Here is a 13,925-nt window from a genome sequence, read left to right as displayed (position 1 = left end):
AAATTAATGTAGTTTAATATTGTAATTGTTGATCAATTTTGTATTTTAAGTTATTATATATTTTTTATTACATACATTATGTTTATGATGAATATTTTTTTCTATAAAGTAAATCTGAAAATCAATTTGTCAAGGAATATTTAATTATTCATTTAATTACTATGACGTAATTTCAAACATGTTTATAGAAATTTAAACATCGCGGTCATTCGATTTACACACGATTGGTAAAATTGAAACTCAATCATACCCACGTATAGTATGTTGTTTTACATAAAAAAAAAAAAACAAAAAACGTTACGGAAACTGATGTGTAACAGAATCGTAGAAAACGTGTTTAAGGAAACAAAATTGAATAGTACTTTCGAATGACATATTTGGGGGGTCCGCGTGAAATTGGACAATTTCGGCGCGGGTCGATTCTAGAACCGTACGTTAGATCTATTTTGGAACGTAGAAAGAACTTGCTGGAAGATTGGAAGCAAGTACTACAATAACGCACAGTAGTTACATATTACGTGCGACATCGATAATACGATTCCAAATCTTGTCGATATATCAGATTTTTTCAAAATGTCAGACTGGGATACCGCTCCTATTACTCTGCGAAAACGTCCTCCAAAGGCCTCCGTACTTAAATCGGAACAGGTAACGCTACTCGACAGATATTTTGAGGCATTTTGTCTGAAGTGATCGTTGCATGCATGGTTGTGTAATTGTGTTTATTTACAGGCGGTGAATGCTGCACGTCGCCAAGGTTTTGTAATTGAAACACAAGCAAAATGTAAGTAGAATATAATCGTAAGGAACGTTAACTTTTTTACAAATTTTTAGAAAGTTTCATCTATGAAATAATATCCATTCTGCAAAAGTCTTATTTGTGTATTAAGTGTTAGATAGTAATAACAATCAGTGCGACATTGCTTATATTGAGATTGTGAATAGTATGATGCAACATATAATAATATAAAGTTTAAAGGACAGTGTCTTGTTTTGTAAAAATAATACAAAATTATTCTTGATTAGGGGGTGGTGGAGCAAATAAGCAACATGTAACAACTAAAAATACTGCAAAGTTAGACAGAGAGACCGAAGAGCTTAAACATGATAAAGTTCCACTTGACCTTGGTAAATTAATTCAACAAGGACGGCAAAATAAAGGGTTATCTCAGAAAGATCTTGCAACGGTATATTATTATTTATTTACATAACCTAAACATTTATCTATTCACATTTTATACATGATTTTTCCCTCTTTTATAGAAAGTAAATGAAAAGGCACAGGTTATAAATGACTATGAAGCAGGCCGTGGTATTCCAAATCAAATGGTGATTGGTAAAATTGAGCGAGTATTGGGAATAAAATTGCGTGGAAAAGATCGTGGTAAACAGTTAACGACCCCCGGGACGAAAAAGTGAATCTCGGGGGAAAATATCTCAACTTTTTACCCTCACATATTGTTCCCTAAACAGAACTGCAAGAAAAATTGTAGAATTGACAGCAATTACTATTCCTGCCCTGTTCATCTTTGGTTACTTTATTATATACTTTAAATAAAATATTATTTTATTAAATATATTATCGTGTATTGTAAAATAGATTATTATAATATGCCTTTGTGTATGAAATGAAAAGTTCATTATTATTCAATTTAAAGAAATTTACAAGCAATTTAATTCAAAAACTGCAGACAAAAATGTTCAATTATATTATTTTGTTACATTTTTAAATGTGCTTGATTCTATTATGAAATATATTTATTTTTCAGTTTTTCTGAAATTTGATTAATGTAGGATAAACAAAATAGTATTAATGCAAATAGAGATATAAGGTTGTCGATACGTGTATGTATATGAATCAGTGATTCGACAGTATTTTAATTTCTTCATTGCTATAAATAGAATTTTTATACACATCCATTCATAAATATTATATGTCAAAATATTTGCATAGCGATTGAAGTATTAATTTATAATGTAATAATATTTCAACATACACCACAGTAGTTGTATATAAAAGTAAGAAATTACTGAATAAACATTAATTATACTGGTCAAAGTTAACTTTATTCGTACAGAAAATTGGTAATACATTATATTCATTTCATTTTATTAATCTTTTCTCAATGCAAAACTTGAATCCTGTATACCATCTTTTGTTACAACTTTAATGCTTATAGAATCACCTGTATAAATGTCTCTTTCTGCTGCCGAAATGAAAACATCTTTTATTATTGCAATGGCTCTTTCTTGGGTCAGAGGAGCATGTTCAACACCTTCCTGATTCTTATATCCAATCTGAAAGATATATGTTAGAAATAATATATCGTGATGTGTTTAATCAAACATTTTTTCAATACCTGATTATCAAGAAGAGGTTGTAAAAGTGCACCAGCAGAACCACTTGCCCTATATTTTGTCAATTGGAAATGTCCAATTGAATCATAACTGTATACACATCCCTTACCTTCATCATCTATTCCACCAATAATATTACTAACATAATAAGGGAAAAAACGTTTATAATATAACATTATTGATAACATTTGCGCTACTGCTGGTGTTGTCATTTCTTTCTGGTGTTCATATTGATACATCTATCATATAAAAAAAGTATATTAATAAGTAATTATACTACAGATGAAATGTAAATATTAAACAAAATTTTTATCATGTTTGATAACATATTACGGTTTATATAGTTCACAAGTTTCTTTTAAATTCTTTACTTGTATTCGAGTAGATAGAAGCCTAGTTAATGTGAGTGTGTCACACCAACAGCCAGAACATCCTAAAATAGTTGTGTTTGATAAAGTGAACAATTTTTGTTGATCACGGGTATAAATGGAAAAGCCTGAACTGAGACGTGTGTCTGCTGCTATCACACAGAAATCATCTCCTGCAAGAGCTATGACACTCCTATAATCGTAATAGAAAAAATAGATTTATACAAGTTTGAAAATGTATAATATTAAGGAAATAACATCTATATGATTAAATAAGAGAAAACGTGCTTTCGAAAACAAGATAAATTATTTCTATATGTTATTGTTGGAAATGTTTAGGTTAGATTTGAAGTTTACCCTCCGTTATCGGCATATGGGATGAAACGCTTCATTTTTACAGCTTCTTTTTCATAATCAGGTAAGGATCGACCGGGATTTTGACTTAAAAGAGCCATTTTTATCAAAGTTTTCTCAATAAATAACAAATTTCAAAGACTTCCTACAGTGAATGACACTACACTTTGCGGCGAAGATGGCAATGCAAAAACACTTTCACACATAAACGTGACGTGCTTCTCGTACAGGTGATTGGCCAGTTTATACTTGGTTCTGTGGGAAAATAAAAATAGTAATAGGTTCATATTTAAATGTTATACTTTTGTAACAAATCAGATAAGCTGTACAAGTACACATATTTGCTACGAATGAAAATGTAGCGTTGCCGACATAATTTGAATATTAAAATAAACAAATAACAAATAATAATTAGTTAATGAAGTTGTCAATTTAAAATTGATTAGTTGAATCGAATAATATTTTTAGTTTATCTCCTTTCGCGAATTAATAATTTTAAAGAAAATTTTTAATTTTCTATTAGTATTTTGTAATTCATTAAGAAGACGTGTATATAAATTTTCCGAGTTGGCGGTCGAATGTGCGATAAACAAGTGAACTGGAAAAAATATTATCTTATATTCTTATCAATTGCGAATACATTTGGACGAATTGTTAATATTCGAAGGAATAGAAAAGAGACAAATTGGTATAATAAGGTTCGAGATGGCATCCGGTGATGGGAGACGTGTTGCACTAATCACGGGTATTACCGGACAAGTAAGATTGACAGTTCATATTTTATTGATATATGTAATTTATATTTTAGAGCTTTAACTTTCCATGCGCATATACAGATTATTATTTCTATATGTAGATTAGTAAGATTAGAATCAATTTAGTGGAATTTAAATAAAATTTAATCACTTGTATTTATTAAATATAGAATAAACATTTTATTAATATTATAAATTTGTATAGGATGGTTCCTATTTAGCAGAATTTTTATTGGAGAAAGGGTATGAAGTTCATGGTATAATTAGGCGAGCTAGTTCTTTTAATACTGCTCGCATTTATCATCTTTATGCAGATCCAAAATGTCATCGCCAGGATAAAATGAAGTTGCATTATGGTGATATGACAGATTCTAGTAGTTTAGTTAAAGTAATTAGCTTTGTGCAACCAACAGAAATTTATAATCTTGCTGCTCAAAGTCATGTTATGGTACGTATCATTTCTTGCAGTCTTATATTCATTGTTTAAAAGTATTCTCACAATATTATATTATACTCTTTTTTTTTTAGGTAAGTTTCGATGTAAGTGAATACACTGCTGAAGTAGATGCAGTAGGAACAGTTAGATTATTAGATGCAGTACGTACCTGTGGTTTAGAAAAAACAGTGAAATTTTATCATGCATCGACTTCTGAACTTTATGGCAGAGTGCAGGAAGTGCCTCAAAACGAAAAGACTCCATTTTATCCTCGTTCTCCATATGGTAATTACTTAATTAAATATTTTTTCATATGTAACTTTGTACATTTTTAATTATACAATTAACTTCTTTGCATTTTCAGCATGTGCAAAACTGTACAGCTTTTGGATTGTGGTAAACTACAGGGAAGCATATAACATGTTTGCATGTAATGGTATATTATTTAATCATGAAAGTCCTCGTAGAGGAGAAAATTTTGTTACAAGAAAGGTGACTAGGTCGATAGCAAAAATACAATTAGGTTTATTAGATGTTCTTGAATTAGGAAATTTAGATGCTAAGCGGGATTGGGGACATGCAAAAGATTATGTTAAGGTAAGAAGTATACATATGGTATTAAGTACTCATGGTATTAAAAGTTTTGATTAAAAAGCTTTTGCATATTTCATGTTTTGTAGGCAATGTGGTTGATGTTGCAGCAACCAACACCAGATGATTATGTGATAGCAACAGGAGAAACACATAGTGTTAGAGAATTTGTAGAAGCAGCTTTTCACTATGTAGGTCGTACAATTAAATGGGTAGGTGAAGGTGTAAATGAGACAGGACAGGATGCACAAACTGGACAAGTATTAGTCAAAGTGAATCCAAAATATTTCCGTCCAACAGAAGTTGTATGTATCAAGTTTGTGTAATGGTAACTACATTATATATTACAATTTATAATGCATTAAGCATTTACTTTTTTCATTCGTGTAGGATATACTTTTGGGTGATGCTACTAAAGCAAAGGAAAAAATAGGTTGGAAGCCTACAATTTCTTTTGAGGTAAGTTACTATTAATTATTGTATCTTATACACATATATATATATATTATCTATTGTCAGGTTTATAACAATTGGTATTATTTCAGAGTCTAGTAAAAGATATGATGGATTTCGATTTAGATTTAATGAAGAAAAATCCAACTGCTTAATGTTATTTCTTATTTATAAAGAAATTCAATACATTTTGCAAAATACATTCTTTGTCTTTACAAGACAATGATATTTAATTAAGATACACATACTGTATTAAAACAAATCTGAATATTATTTTGTAAGATTACATATTTTTAGGTCAGATGTAGACAAGTTTTTTTAAATAAGAGAATTGATACTATTAGGTGCTAAGGGAAAATAGCTTTGTTCAGCGTCTGATCTGAAATATGTATATATATAAAACGTAATAATATCGTATGTAAAAACCCGTTGATAGTAAATATTAAATTTAATCTATTCCATTATAGATACTGATTTACATACAATACTATATGTATACAACACACACGCACATATGTATATATGTATGTATGCATGTATATGTACGTATGTATGTATATATGCATAGTAATAGAAGTAAAATAACAATTTTTTGCCTATTGTTGTTTCTTCCATATTATTAATCGAATATTGTTATAAAAAGTTAATATTTTAAAGGTTTCACTTAAGACAAATTAATCTACATTCGACATTTTTTAATTTTTTAAATGACACAAGATTACTAGAATAATGCTTATATACAAAATGTCTTCCGTATATGGATTAGTTAATTTTTAATTTTGTACATACTGTATTATAATTTAGAATAATCTTTAAGTAGTATTTCAATCTTTATACACGATGTCCAATGTGTAAACAAAAATAAAAACATTTTTGTACAAATAGAGTGAACTCACACAAATAATTCCTGTTTATCGTTAACGAAAGCGACTGTATTTTAATTTGTTATGCAATCAAAATATTTATATGTATGTATTTCGTACATTTAGTGAGCAATACGAGTAAATTATACATTTTTCTGAAACGATCTCAGTAGAAGTATACATTGGTAGTAATGTTCATCGAATGCAAATAACTATGTAGCAGACTCATCCGTGGACTTCCGTAAGATATTCTCGATCGTGAACATCATTGATTTTACGCAGTGTCCTTGAGCTTCTGTGTATTTCACTTTCCTGTTCTCTGCTTTTTCTTCGACATTTTTCGTCTCGACTATTTCACGTTCTTGTTCATTTTTTTCTTCACATTTCGTCAAGTTGGACAAGAGTTCCGACGACACCTAGAATCACGATTTTTTATTAACAAAGATAAATTATTAATGAAGTCTATACCACCGTGCAACTCGAAACAGTCAGATAAAAGCGATAACAATATTCATATAAGTAAGTTTCGTTAGTGTAGTTGAACAATATTTTTTAAACTCTTATCGTAGAAAACAGCACAGAATATAAAAAATGAATAATCATTGCTGATTCAAGTTTAACTTGAATAATTATTTGTTTTAAGGACTTAAACTGTTTCTCTTCAGTCGCAGTACCTGTCTCTGCAGCTTAAATAATACTATTTAAAAAAGATACTCGGTGAGAAAATTATGGAGAGAGGTTTTTGAAATACGCTCAGCTAGTGTGTACGTAAAAAAATAACTTTAAAGGTACAAATCTTTAAATTTGTTTTTCATATTATAAGGTCACATGGGCTCGCAGCGTGATAGAAAGTATACGCAATGTCCTTGAGATCATAATCATAATCGCGCTACGGTCTACACCCCTTGCTGTTTTCTGCGACCTTGCTATACAGGGTGAGTCATGCAATTCGCGATAGAAACACAATGACAATTTACTTGGTCTTAATCAATCTCTTTTTCTCAATGTTTCGATCCTTGAATTTTTAAATTTAAATTATGTTTTTAAGATTGTTTCTGCTAAATATATTTATTATTTTATAACGTTGAACGACTTAGATAATGCAAAGTTATATAAACATAACGACGAAGATACCATACAGTGTATAACGTATTGTTTATCGAAATGAAATGATCGCTTCAAATGTAACAGTTATAATTGTTGCATTTTCCAATAATATGTCCGTAGTTAGTTATACGAAAAGAATTTCGTATTTATTTTTTTCCCTACATCCAATAGTTTTCGAGCTGGTGGACAAATTGGCGCTGAGTTGACGGTTAAATGTAAAAAGAAAAATTAAAGTAACAGAAAGATAGATGTTATCGGTCGATTATATATATTTTTCTTTCGAAGATGGCTAAAAAAAGATACAACGAACAACGAATAGAAGGTGAACAACGTTTGACGCTATTATGCGTTCGTTGAAAATTACGATCTGTATTACACGATCAAATTATATTTCCCGACAAACGAATAAAACGCTTGTTCGAATAACTATCGATCGAATGAATATTGTAAATAAATATTTACGAAGCTTTCATTCGTCACCTTTTGGTTGAAGAAAAATTTTGCTCTTCTTTGTTACCGAGTACGCCAAATACACACCCCTCCCACGCGCAGTACTGGCCTTAGCACCGGGCCCCCTTTTAGGCCCCGTGTCTAAGGGGCCCCTCACTTAACGTTAGTTACTTTGACATTAGATAAAAAAACAAACAAATACAATTTTACCAGCCAAGACATCGAATTTTTGTTAACATACTTGTAGAACTACATTATTCACGCGGTAAATTTAATTTAAAAACTACATCGACAAAACCGAGGATAAACTGTGGGGTCTGCGAAAAAACGAAGCTTTTCAAACTACATTATAGCAATCAATGGCCAAAAATCGTTTAATCACAACTGAATAGGAACGACAAGGCCTATCTCTAAATACCCCGAGTGTTTTAATCTCTAGGGTCGGTACTGCCTCCTCGTGGCCATCTTCCTCACCGAGACGATCCCGCGGTCCTGTTCCCGCCTGTTGTCCTGCGTGTAACCTCTCTGCTTCCTCATCCTCCGTCTCCTGTAATTCCCGTGCTCGAACATCTCGCTTGCGGATGGATCCAGCGTCCAGTAGCTTCCCTTGCCGGCCTGATCCTCCTCGTTATCGTCGCCAACCACCTTGTCGCGCGGTATCTTCACGAAGCAATCGTTCAAGCTGAGATTGTGTCTGATGCTGTTCTGCCATCCCTGACGGTTCTCCCTGTAATACGGGAACCTGTCCATGATGAATCTATAGATACCGGAGAGCGTGAGCCTCTGCTTCGGCGAGGAGTTGATCGCCATCGCTATCAGAGCGATGTAAGAATACGGTGGTTTCTCGTAGCGTGGTTGGGGTTTGTATCTGATCTGGGGAACCCCCCAAGCGAGTGGTAGACTCCTCGAGCCGAGGAGATCGGGCACCAGGCTGTAGTAGCTCGGTAGCGGGCACATGGTCGGGAAGATCTCCTCCGGGTTCCAGAGCTCGTAACTCCTGCGTAGGTCGCATCCGTAAGCCTTTGTCACGCCACAGGGACCTGGGTCCTGGTAGTTACCGTTGGGCTCCATCAGGAGCTGATCCGAGCATCTGGTCGCCGTCTCGGTCCTCGTGCCGCGTGAACGCGCCGTGGTGATCGTCCCGAACGATACCCTGTCCCAACTTGGGATGTCTCGAGTGTCTGGTAACTACCCCGAGCACCTCGATTTCGAATTTCGAAATCGAAATCGATATCGCGATGAATCCTCCGACTCTGTCAGTTGATCAGTCAACTCGTCGGTACATTTTCCACCGTCATCGAGAACCTTTGTGATCCCCCTTCTCGAGGATAAGAGACTCCAAACGTTCCTCGAGTTCCAATCGAGAAACGTTCGCCGCGATTTCAAGGTGTTCTGGATCCTCGTGTTCGATTCAACACGATCTCGATGCAACTTGACAGCGACACGACTGGTAACTGCCCCGAGTGATCGGTTTCTAGTTACTTGGGTCGCGAATACGATCGAAATTGGGGGACGCGGGGAATCCTTCGTCCCTGTTGTCAGTCGCGAAATGCGAATCGTTCGTACGATTTTCACCACTGTCGAGAACCTACGTGTTCCTATCTACGAGATTCCCCCCGTTTTGAGGATCACTGGGCCTCCAAAAGGGCCCTCGAGTTCCAACCCCGAGAGAGAGTTCGCTCCAAGTTTCTGCGCGTCTCGGTACAGAGAGTCGTCGACACGGTTCAACCGTCGGGGCACTTTTTTCGCATCGTAGATCCTCGTGAATCTTCGTGATCTCTGTTTCGTGTAACGACGAACCGACACGCGGATCGAGTCGAACACCCTCGAACTGGTCCGTGTTACGGCGCGTCGCGGACTGGGTGCGATTTGCAGTCGGTCGGACCAATTCTCTAACGAAGGGTGTACAATTTGACACACTGTTGATCCGTAGGATGGTCCAGCTCCGCCCATCGTGGTACTCCGGGGAACTCCCGTTCGCGCGTTTTCACCGCGAGGGAGGCGGTTACCTATCACGGGACCGGCGGCGCGTGTTTTATTGCTGTTTACACATATGCTGTCCCAACACCCACGCCGGCAGTAAACGAGCCGATACGTAAACAAAGTTGCGGTAATTATACCGAAACCGTACGGCTTCTTGGAAACCGCTCTTGTCCCCCTCCCCCTCCTCTTCGGGCTGTTCTCTCTCCCCCTCTGGTAGCCCTCGTGACTTTGACTTTTGGAAAAATAACCACGCTGCTTCGTTCGATTCCTCCCGTCCCCCTTCCTTTTTTTTCTATTGACCTATTCGTATTGTACGAGGGAATGGAGAATCGTTCTTTATTGCTAAATTCTTTTTTAAGTACAAAGGGCTTCGAGAAGCGTTGCAAATTTAATATTTGATTGGGTGACACGAATAAAAAAGTTCGTACATGGACGATGGAAAATTTGAGGTTACGTGGGTATACAGGGTGTCCAAAAATGTAATTAACCCCGTTCGAAGCTACCGATTTTACGGGACGAACTCCCCGGTGGCAATTTGTCCCATTTTTCCGACTAGATAGATCGAAAATCTTTATTTTTATTTCTCGAAGGTTATTTCAAGATTGCTTGCATCGTAACTGGACCACCCCCTGGGTCAACTTCTTTAAACATCTTAAATGTCAAATTCCGAAATTGACCAACAACGTCAACACTCCCTCGAAATTGAAATTCAGTTAAATGAAAAGTTTTTACTGAATATTAGTATAAAAGATAAATCAGACATTCACACATGTGCTTCGGTGTAAAGGCAAACACTGTTAAAAAAAAAGTTGTTTTAATTAAAGAGGGAAAAATATATTTTTATTTTACAAATTTTTATTTTACAGTGGGTCGCTTTCCTTAACGATTCGGGAGCGATAACTATCAGGTGTAAAAAAGATTCCGTGCGTGTGAACCCCGTAGCATCAAATATGGCCGTTACTTTAATTTTATTTTTCAAACATATTATTACTCGTAAACATTGCGAGTAATAATTGTTGGTAAAACGACTTGAGAAAAATTTGAAATAATTTTTCCATTACTTTACACCGAACGAACTTTTAAGTTTATAAGTTTATGCTAGAAAAAAGAATTATTCAGCGAAGGATTAACATAGACGCGTAATATTTTTGGCAGAGGCCTACCGTGGTGTAGATATGCAAGGTGTTTTGAAACAAGACTGCATCGGTGTTGAAGATGAAAGGCTATTCCTGATGTTTGGTTGCTAGACTAGTCGAAGGAAAATATTGTCGAATCGACCGTTCGTTTTTATTATTTTTGTTTAAACGATTCAAAGTAAAACGGCTATATCTCGTTTAATACTTTCACGAACCGTGTGCTGCGTCATCGCAATCTTGTTATTACGTAAAATAAACACATATCAAGATCATACGCTGCGCGCTGTTTGTTACGTTTATCCGTATTCGCGCGAGTTCGTAGTAGCTTCGTATTCGGAATTATATTTCTGCAACACCGTGTTAGTAATAAAAAAAAAAAAAATTAATTCCATGCGTATTATTTGACACTTTAGAGAAATGTTACTATAGTCGACCGTGTTTTAATCAATCGGTAGTATTTAGGTTTCATGTGTACCTTTGAGTGTTTCTTAAGCTGCAGTTCATCAACTTCTGAAGAACTGTGGTATTGAACTAACAATACCAACTGTAATGCAGTCAACCAATAGTATTTATGTTTCATATGTATCTTCTAGTGCCCCTTATGTTGTACTTCATCAATTTCTGAAAAATTGTGGCATTAAATTAATACCAACTGTATTGTAGTCAGCCAGTAGTATTTAGGTTTCATTAAGTACCTTAAATGTCCTTTATGTTGTAGTCCATGAACTTTTGAAGAATTGTGATATTGAACTAACAATACCAACTGTAATGCAGTCAATCAATAGTATTCATGTTTCATATGTATCTTCTAGTGTCCCTTATGTTGTACTTCATCAATTTCTGAAAAATTGTGGCATTGAATTAATACCAACTGTATTGTAATCAACCAGTAGTATTTAAGTTTCATATACAAGCCCAATTCTATCCAAAGATACGATTGAATACCTGAAAATGATTCTTGACGCGTCGAAAAATGAAGTCAGCTTGTAACCGAGAAATCCGAGACGCCATGTTTCGGTTGTCCACAATCTCCAGAGACACGAAGCTGAAAGCTTTTGATGTTAGAAGCGGAATAGGAGAAAAACGAAGAGGAAAGACGCGCGTGGTTGTTTGTTTGCTCACCGTTTCTGGTCCTGTCCTTCGTGGTTCGTGTCGGCTTGAAATACTAAGAAACAAATCACCACGGATACGACAGTGGAAGGAACCGACGGATTAGTCCCCGTCCACGTATTTGGACGATGGTACTTAGGTGGCGTTGGAACATCCACGGAATGTACATGGAAAACAACCGAAATTGACTTCAACGCGTTGATCCCCGCTCTCCTGTTTTGCGTTCCCTAAATCATTCGGGGCGGGTATAACTAAGAACAACATTTACAGAAGGCCGAACAGATGGTAAAAATAATTTTCCCGCGAAAGAAAGTTACTCGTGTTTCAGCGGTCTCGATGCACCCGAATATCGTTGGATACTTAGGGGCGGGAGCGTGTTATTTTAATAAATTCTCTTCGTTGATCGTTCCAGGAAATAAAATTCTCTTCCTTCTCCTTTGTAAAGGGAGGCTGTTAAAAAATGGTCACCTTCGGGACCTCTTGAAACCAAAAGGATCCTTAAAGCGATCTATCGTTCGATTGTATATTCGAAACACTTCAACAATTGTTCTCAGAGTGACATTTTGCGAACAAAACGACGTTCAAACTACCGTAAAACCTTGTACGATGAAATAAGCGTAAAGAAAAATGGCGCGTGTCGCAAATTTATCGAAATGAGCTTCGCTAACAATTATACTTATTCCCGATATCGCGGTTGATAAACTATTTCTCCGTTGTCGTATTATTGTTATTTATTTTCCAAAATGGAAGAAAACGTTATTTTATTCCGGCTGTTTTTTCAATCGTTATAGCGATAGCGACACAGATCCATTTCAACGCAAATACAAAATTGGCTACGAATGTAAATGGTGAAACTCGTTTCGAAAAATATCACACACACGTGCGCGCACACCCTTCTTCTGGGTTAAGTTAGGTTAGGTCTGGGTTAAGTCACACACACACCCTCCTTCTGGACATCTGAATTAAATCGTCGAGTTTCGAACATTTAGAGAGTCTGGGTTAAATCTGGGTAAAGTCTAGGTTAAGTCTGGGTTAGGTCTAGGTTAGGTCTAGGTTAGATCGAACGTTTCGAGGGTCTGTAAAGAAAAAAACTCGTGTACAAGTCCTTGCGGTCACTCGAAAGAAAGTTTTTCGTGGTCCATTTACGAGTCACGGGGCAAAACCGCAGAAGTCTTTTCCCTCTTCGTCGGTGAAATGAACGCAGGCGGTCTTGTTTGCGGATCGTTTCGTTTTACTGCCTCGTATCCGCCCGAATCTAAACAATCGCTCCTTATTGACAAAATCGCCGGGCGTCTGCGGGCCCCGGCCCTCGGATTGTTGCTTCTGCGACGTTTTACGAGTGTGGGAAAATTCACAGCGCTCGCACAGATCGCCGCGGATCCGCGCCACGGGTAAACCGTACCGCCGCAACACCGGCGTCCTGGATCAGGGGGCTAGATCGCGCAAAATAAACCGACCGCCCTCGTAAAGTTGAATATTTCTCGGAACACAACGAGACGCGCGAACTGGACGCGTGTAAACGAGCGTGCGGAGAATTATGTTTGAAAAAGTCCTCGAACGTCTCGCTAATTCGTGTTTTGTTTGCAACGGAAGGCTCAACGCGTTCGCATACAGTGCGTCGAGACCAACCGTAACTTACAACGCGAAGGTGTATCGCGAACGGAACGCTATTCGAAATTTTTTTCCAGTATAATAACTTATAGAGTTTGCATAACGGGAGTTATACCAGCGAAAGAGATAAAATATCTACTTTACGTCGTTGCTACCGAGTGTAAAAATTGTACAAAACAATGATAGGTATTAAACCGGAGACACGGATTTCGAAATAAGTTTAGAATTCAAATACCGTGTTTCAGCGTCCAGAGTAATTTCTCTGATTTGTGGTATCTAATTCTAATTTATCGACCGACGAGTGTTCCGGTATTATTTTCTTTTAACAATATTTTATACAACAAACGAAA

General features: G+C 36.1%; 4 protein-coding genes across 6 annotated transcripts; 2 read left to right on the top strand and 2 right to left on the bottom strand.

Moving 5' to 3' along the window:
• The first annotated feature begins 305 nt into the window (after nt 1-305).
• On the top strand, nt 306-1,772 carry Mbf1 (multiprotein bridging factor 1). Its single transcript, XM_076314293.1, has 4 exons — nt 306-648; nt 733-784; nt 1,027-1,187; nt 1,264-1,772. Exons 1-4 carry the CDS (start codon nt 574-576, stop codon nt 1,417-1,419), a joined length of 444 nt encoding a protein of 147 aa, XP_076170408.1. The 5' UTR covers nt 306-573; the 3' UTR covers nt 1,420-1,772.
• A 273-nt stretch (nt 1,773-2,045) lies between these two features.
• Nucleotides 2,046-3,284, bottom strand: Prosbeta6 (proteasome beta6 subunit). Its single transcript, XM_076314292.1, has 4 exons — nt 3,084-3,284; nt 2,730-2,919; nt 2,361-2,597; nt 2,046-2,298 (listed from the first exon to the last, which is right to left on the bottom strand). Exons 1-4 carry the CDS (start codon nt 3,179-3,181, stop codon nt 2,113-2,115), a joined length of 711 nt encoding a protein of 236 aa, XP_076170407.1. The 5' UTR covers nt 3,182-3,284; the 3' UTR covers nt 2,046-2,112.
• On the top strand, nt 2,825-5,914 carry Gmd (GDP-mannose 4,6 dehydratase). 2 transcript variants are annotated; one of them, XM_076314291.1, is made up of 7 exons: nt 2,825-3,839; nt 4,041-4,283; nt 4,364-4,556; nt 4,636-4,868; nt 4,973-5,167; nt 5,253-5,321; nt 5,408-5,914. In XM_076314291.1, the coding sequence occupies exons 1-7, from the start codon at nt 3,786-3,788 to the stop codon at nt 5,468-5,470; spliced, it is 1,050 nt and encodes a 349-aa protein (XP_076170406.1). In that variant the 5' UTR covers nt 2,825-3,785; the 3' UTR covers nt 5,471-5,914. The 2 variants fall into 2 exon arrangements, with proteins under 2 accessions (XP_076170406.1, XP_076170404.1); XM_076314289.1 differs by having other exon boundaries at nt 2,838-3,839; nt 4,952-5,167.
• A 323-nt stretch (nt 5,915-6,237) lies between these two features.
• Nucleotides 6,238-9,598, bottom strand: LOC143148134 (fork head domain-containing protein L1). Of its 2 annotated transcripts, XM_076314085.1 has the most exons (3): nt 8,794-9,598; nt 8,210-8,732; nt 6,238-6,594 (listed from the first exon to the last, which is right to left on the bottom strand). In XM_076314085.1, exons 1-3 carry the CDS (start codon nt 8,823-8,825, stop codon nt 6,391-6,393), a joined length of 759 nt encoding a protein of 252 aa, XP_076170200.1. In that variant the 5' UTR covers nt 8,826-9,598; the 3' UTR covers nt 6,238-6,390. The 2 variants fall into 2 exon arrangements, with proteins under 2 accessions (XP_076170200.1, XP_076170199.1); XM_076314084.1 differs by having other exon boundaries at nt 8,210-9,598.
• Nucleotides 9,599-13,925: the final 4,327 nt, after the last annotated feature.

Source organism: Ptiloglossa arizonensis, chromosome 6, assembly GCF_051014685.1.
Source record: "Ptiloglossa arizonensis isolate GNS036 chromosome 6, iyPtiAriz1_principal, whole genome shotgun sequence".
Lineage (NCBI taxonomy): Eukaryota > Metazoa > Arthropoda > Insecta > Hymenoptera > Colletidae > Ptiloglossa > Ptiloglossa arizonensis.
This window is presented reverse-complemented; position numbering and strand designations above follow the sequence as displayed.

Coding starts and splice junctions, on each gene's coding strand:
- Prosbeta6 (XM_076314292.1), bottom strand. CDS start 3,181: ATGGCTCTTTTAAGTCAAAATCCCGGTCGATCCTTACCTGATTATGAA. Junction 2,598..2,729: donor TTCTATCTACTCGAATACAA/GTAAAGAATTTA, acceptor TTTATATGATAG/ATGTATCAATATGAACACCA. Junction 2,299..2,360: donor AACCTCTTCTTGATAATCAG/GTATTGAAAAAA, acceptor TATATCTTTCAG/ATTGGATATAAGAATCAGGA.
- LOC143148134 (XM_076314084.1), bottom strand. CDS start 8,806: ATGGAGCCCAACGGTAACTACCAGGACCCAGGTCCCTGTGGCGTGACA. Junction 6,595..8,209: donor AGGACCGCGGGATCGTCTCG/GTGAGGAAGATG, acceptor TCGTGATTCTAG/GTGTCGTCGGAACTCTTGTC.
- Gmd (XM_076314289.1), top strand. CDS start 3,786: ATGGCATCCGGTGATGGGAGACGTGTTGCACTAATCACGGGTATTACC. Junction 5,168..5,252: donor ATTTCCGTCCAACAGAAGTT/GTATGTATCAAG, acceptor TCATTCGTGTAG/GATATACTTTTGGGTGATGC. Junction 5,322..5,407: donor AGCCTACAATTTCTTTTGAG/GTAAGTTACTAT, acceptor GTATTATTTCAG/AGTCTAGTAAAAGATATGAT.
- Mbf1 (XM_076314293.1), top strand. CDS start 574: ATGTCAGACTGGGATACCGCTCCTATTACTCTGCGAAAACGTCCTCCA. Junction 785..1,026: donor AATTGAAACACAAGCAAAAT/GTAAGTAGAATA, acceptor ATTCTTGATTAG/GGGGTGGTGGAGCAAATAAG. Junction 1,188..1,263: donor CTCAGAAAGATCTTGCAACG/GTATATTATTAT, acceptor CCTCTTTTATAG/AAAGTAAATGAAAAGGCACA.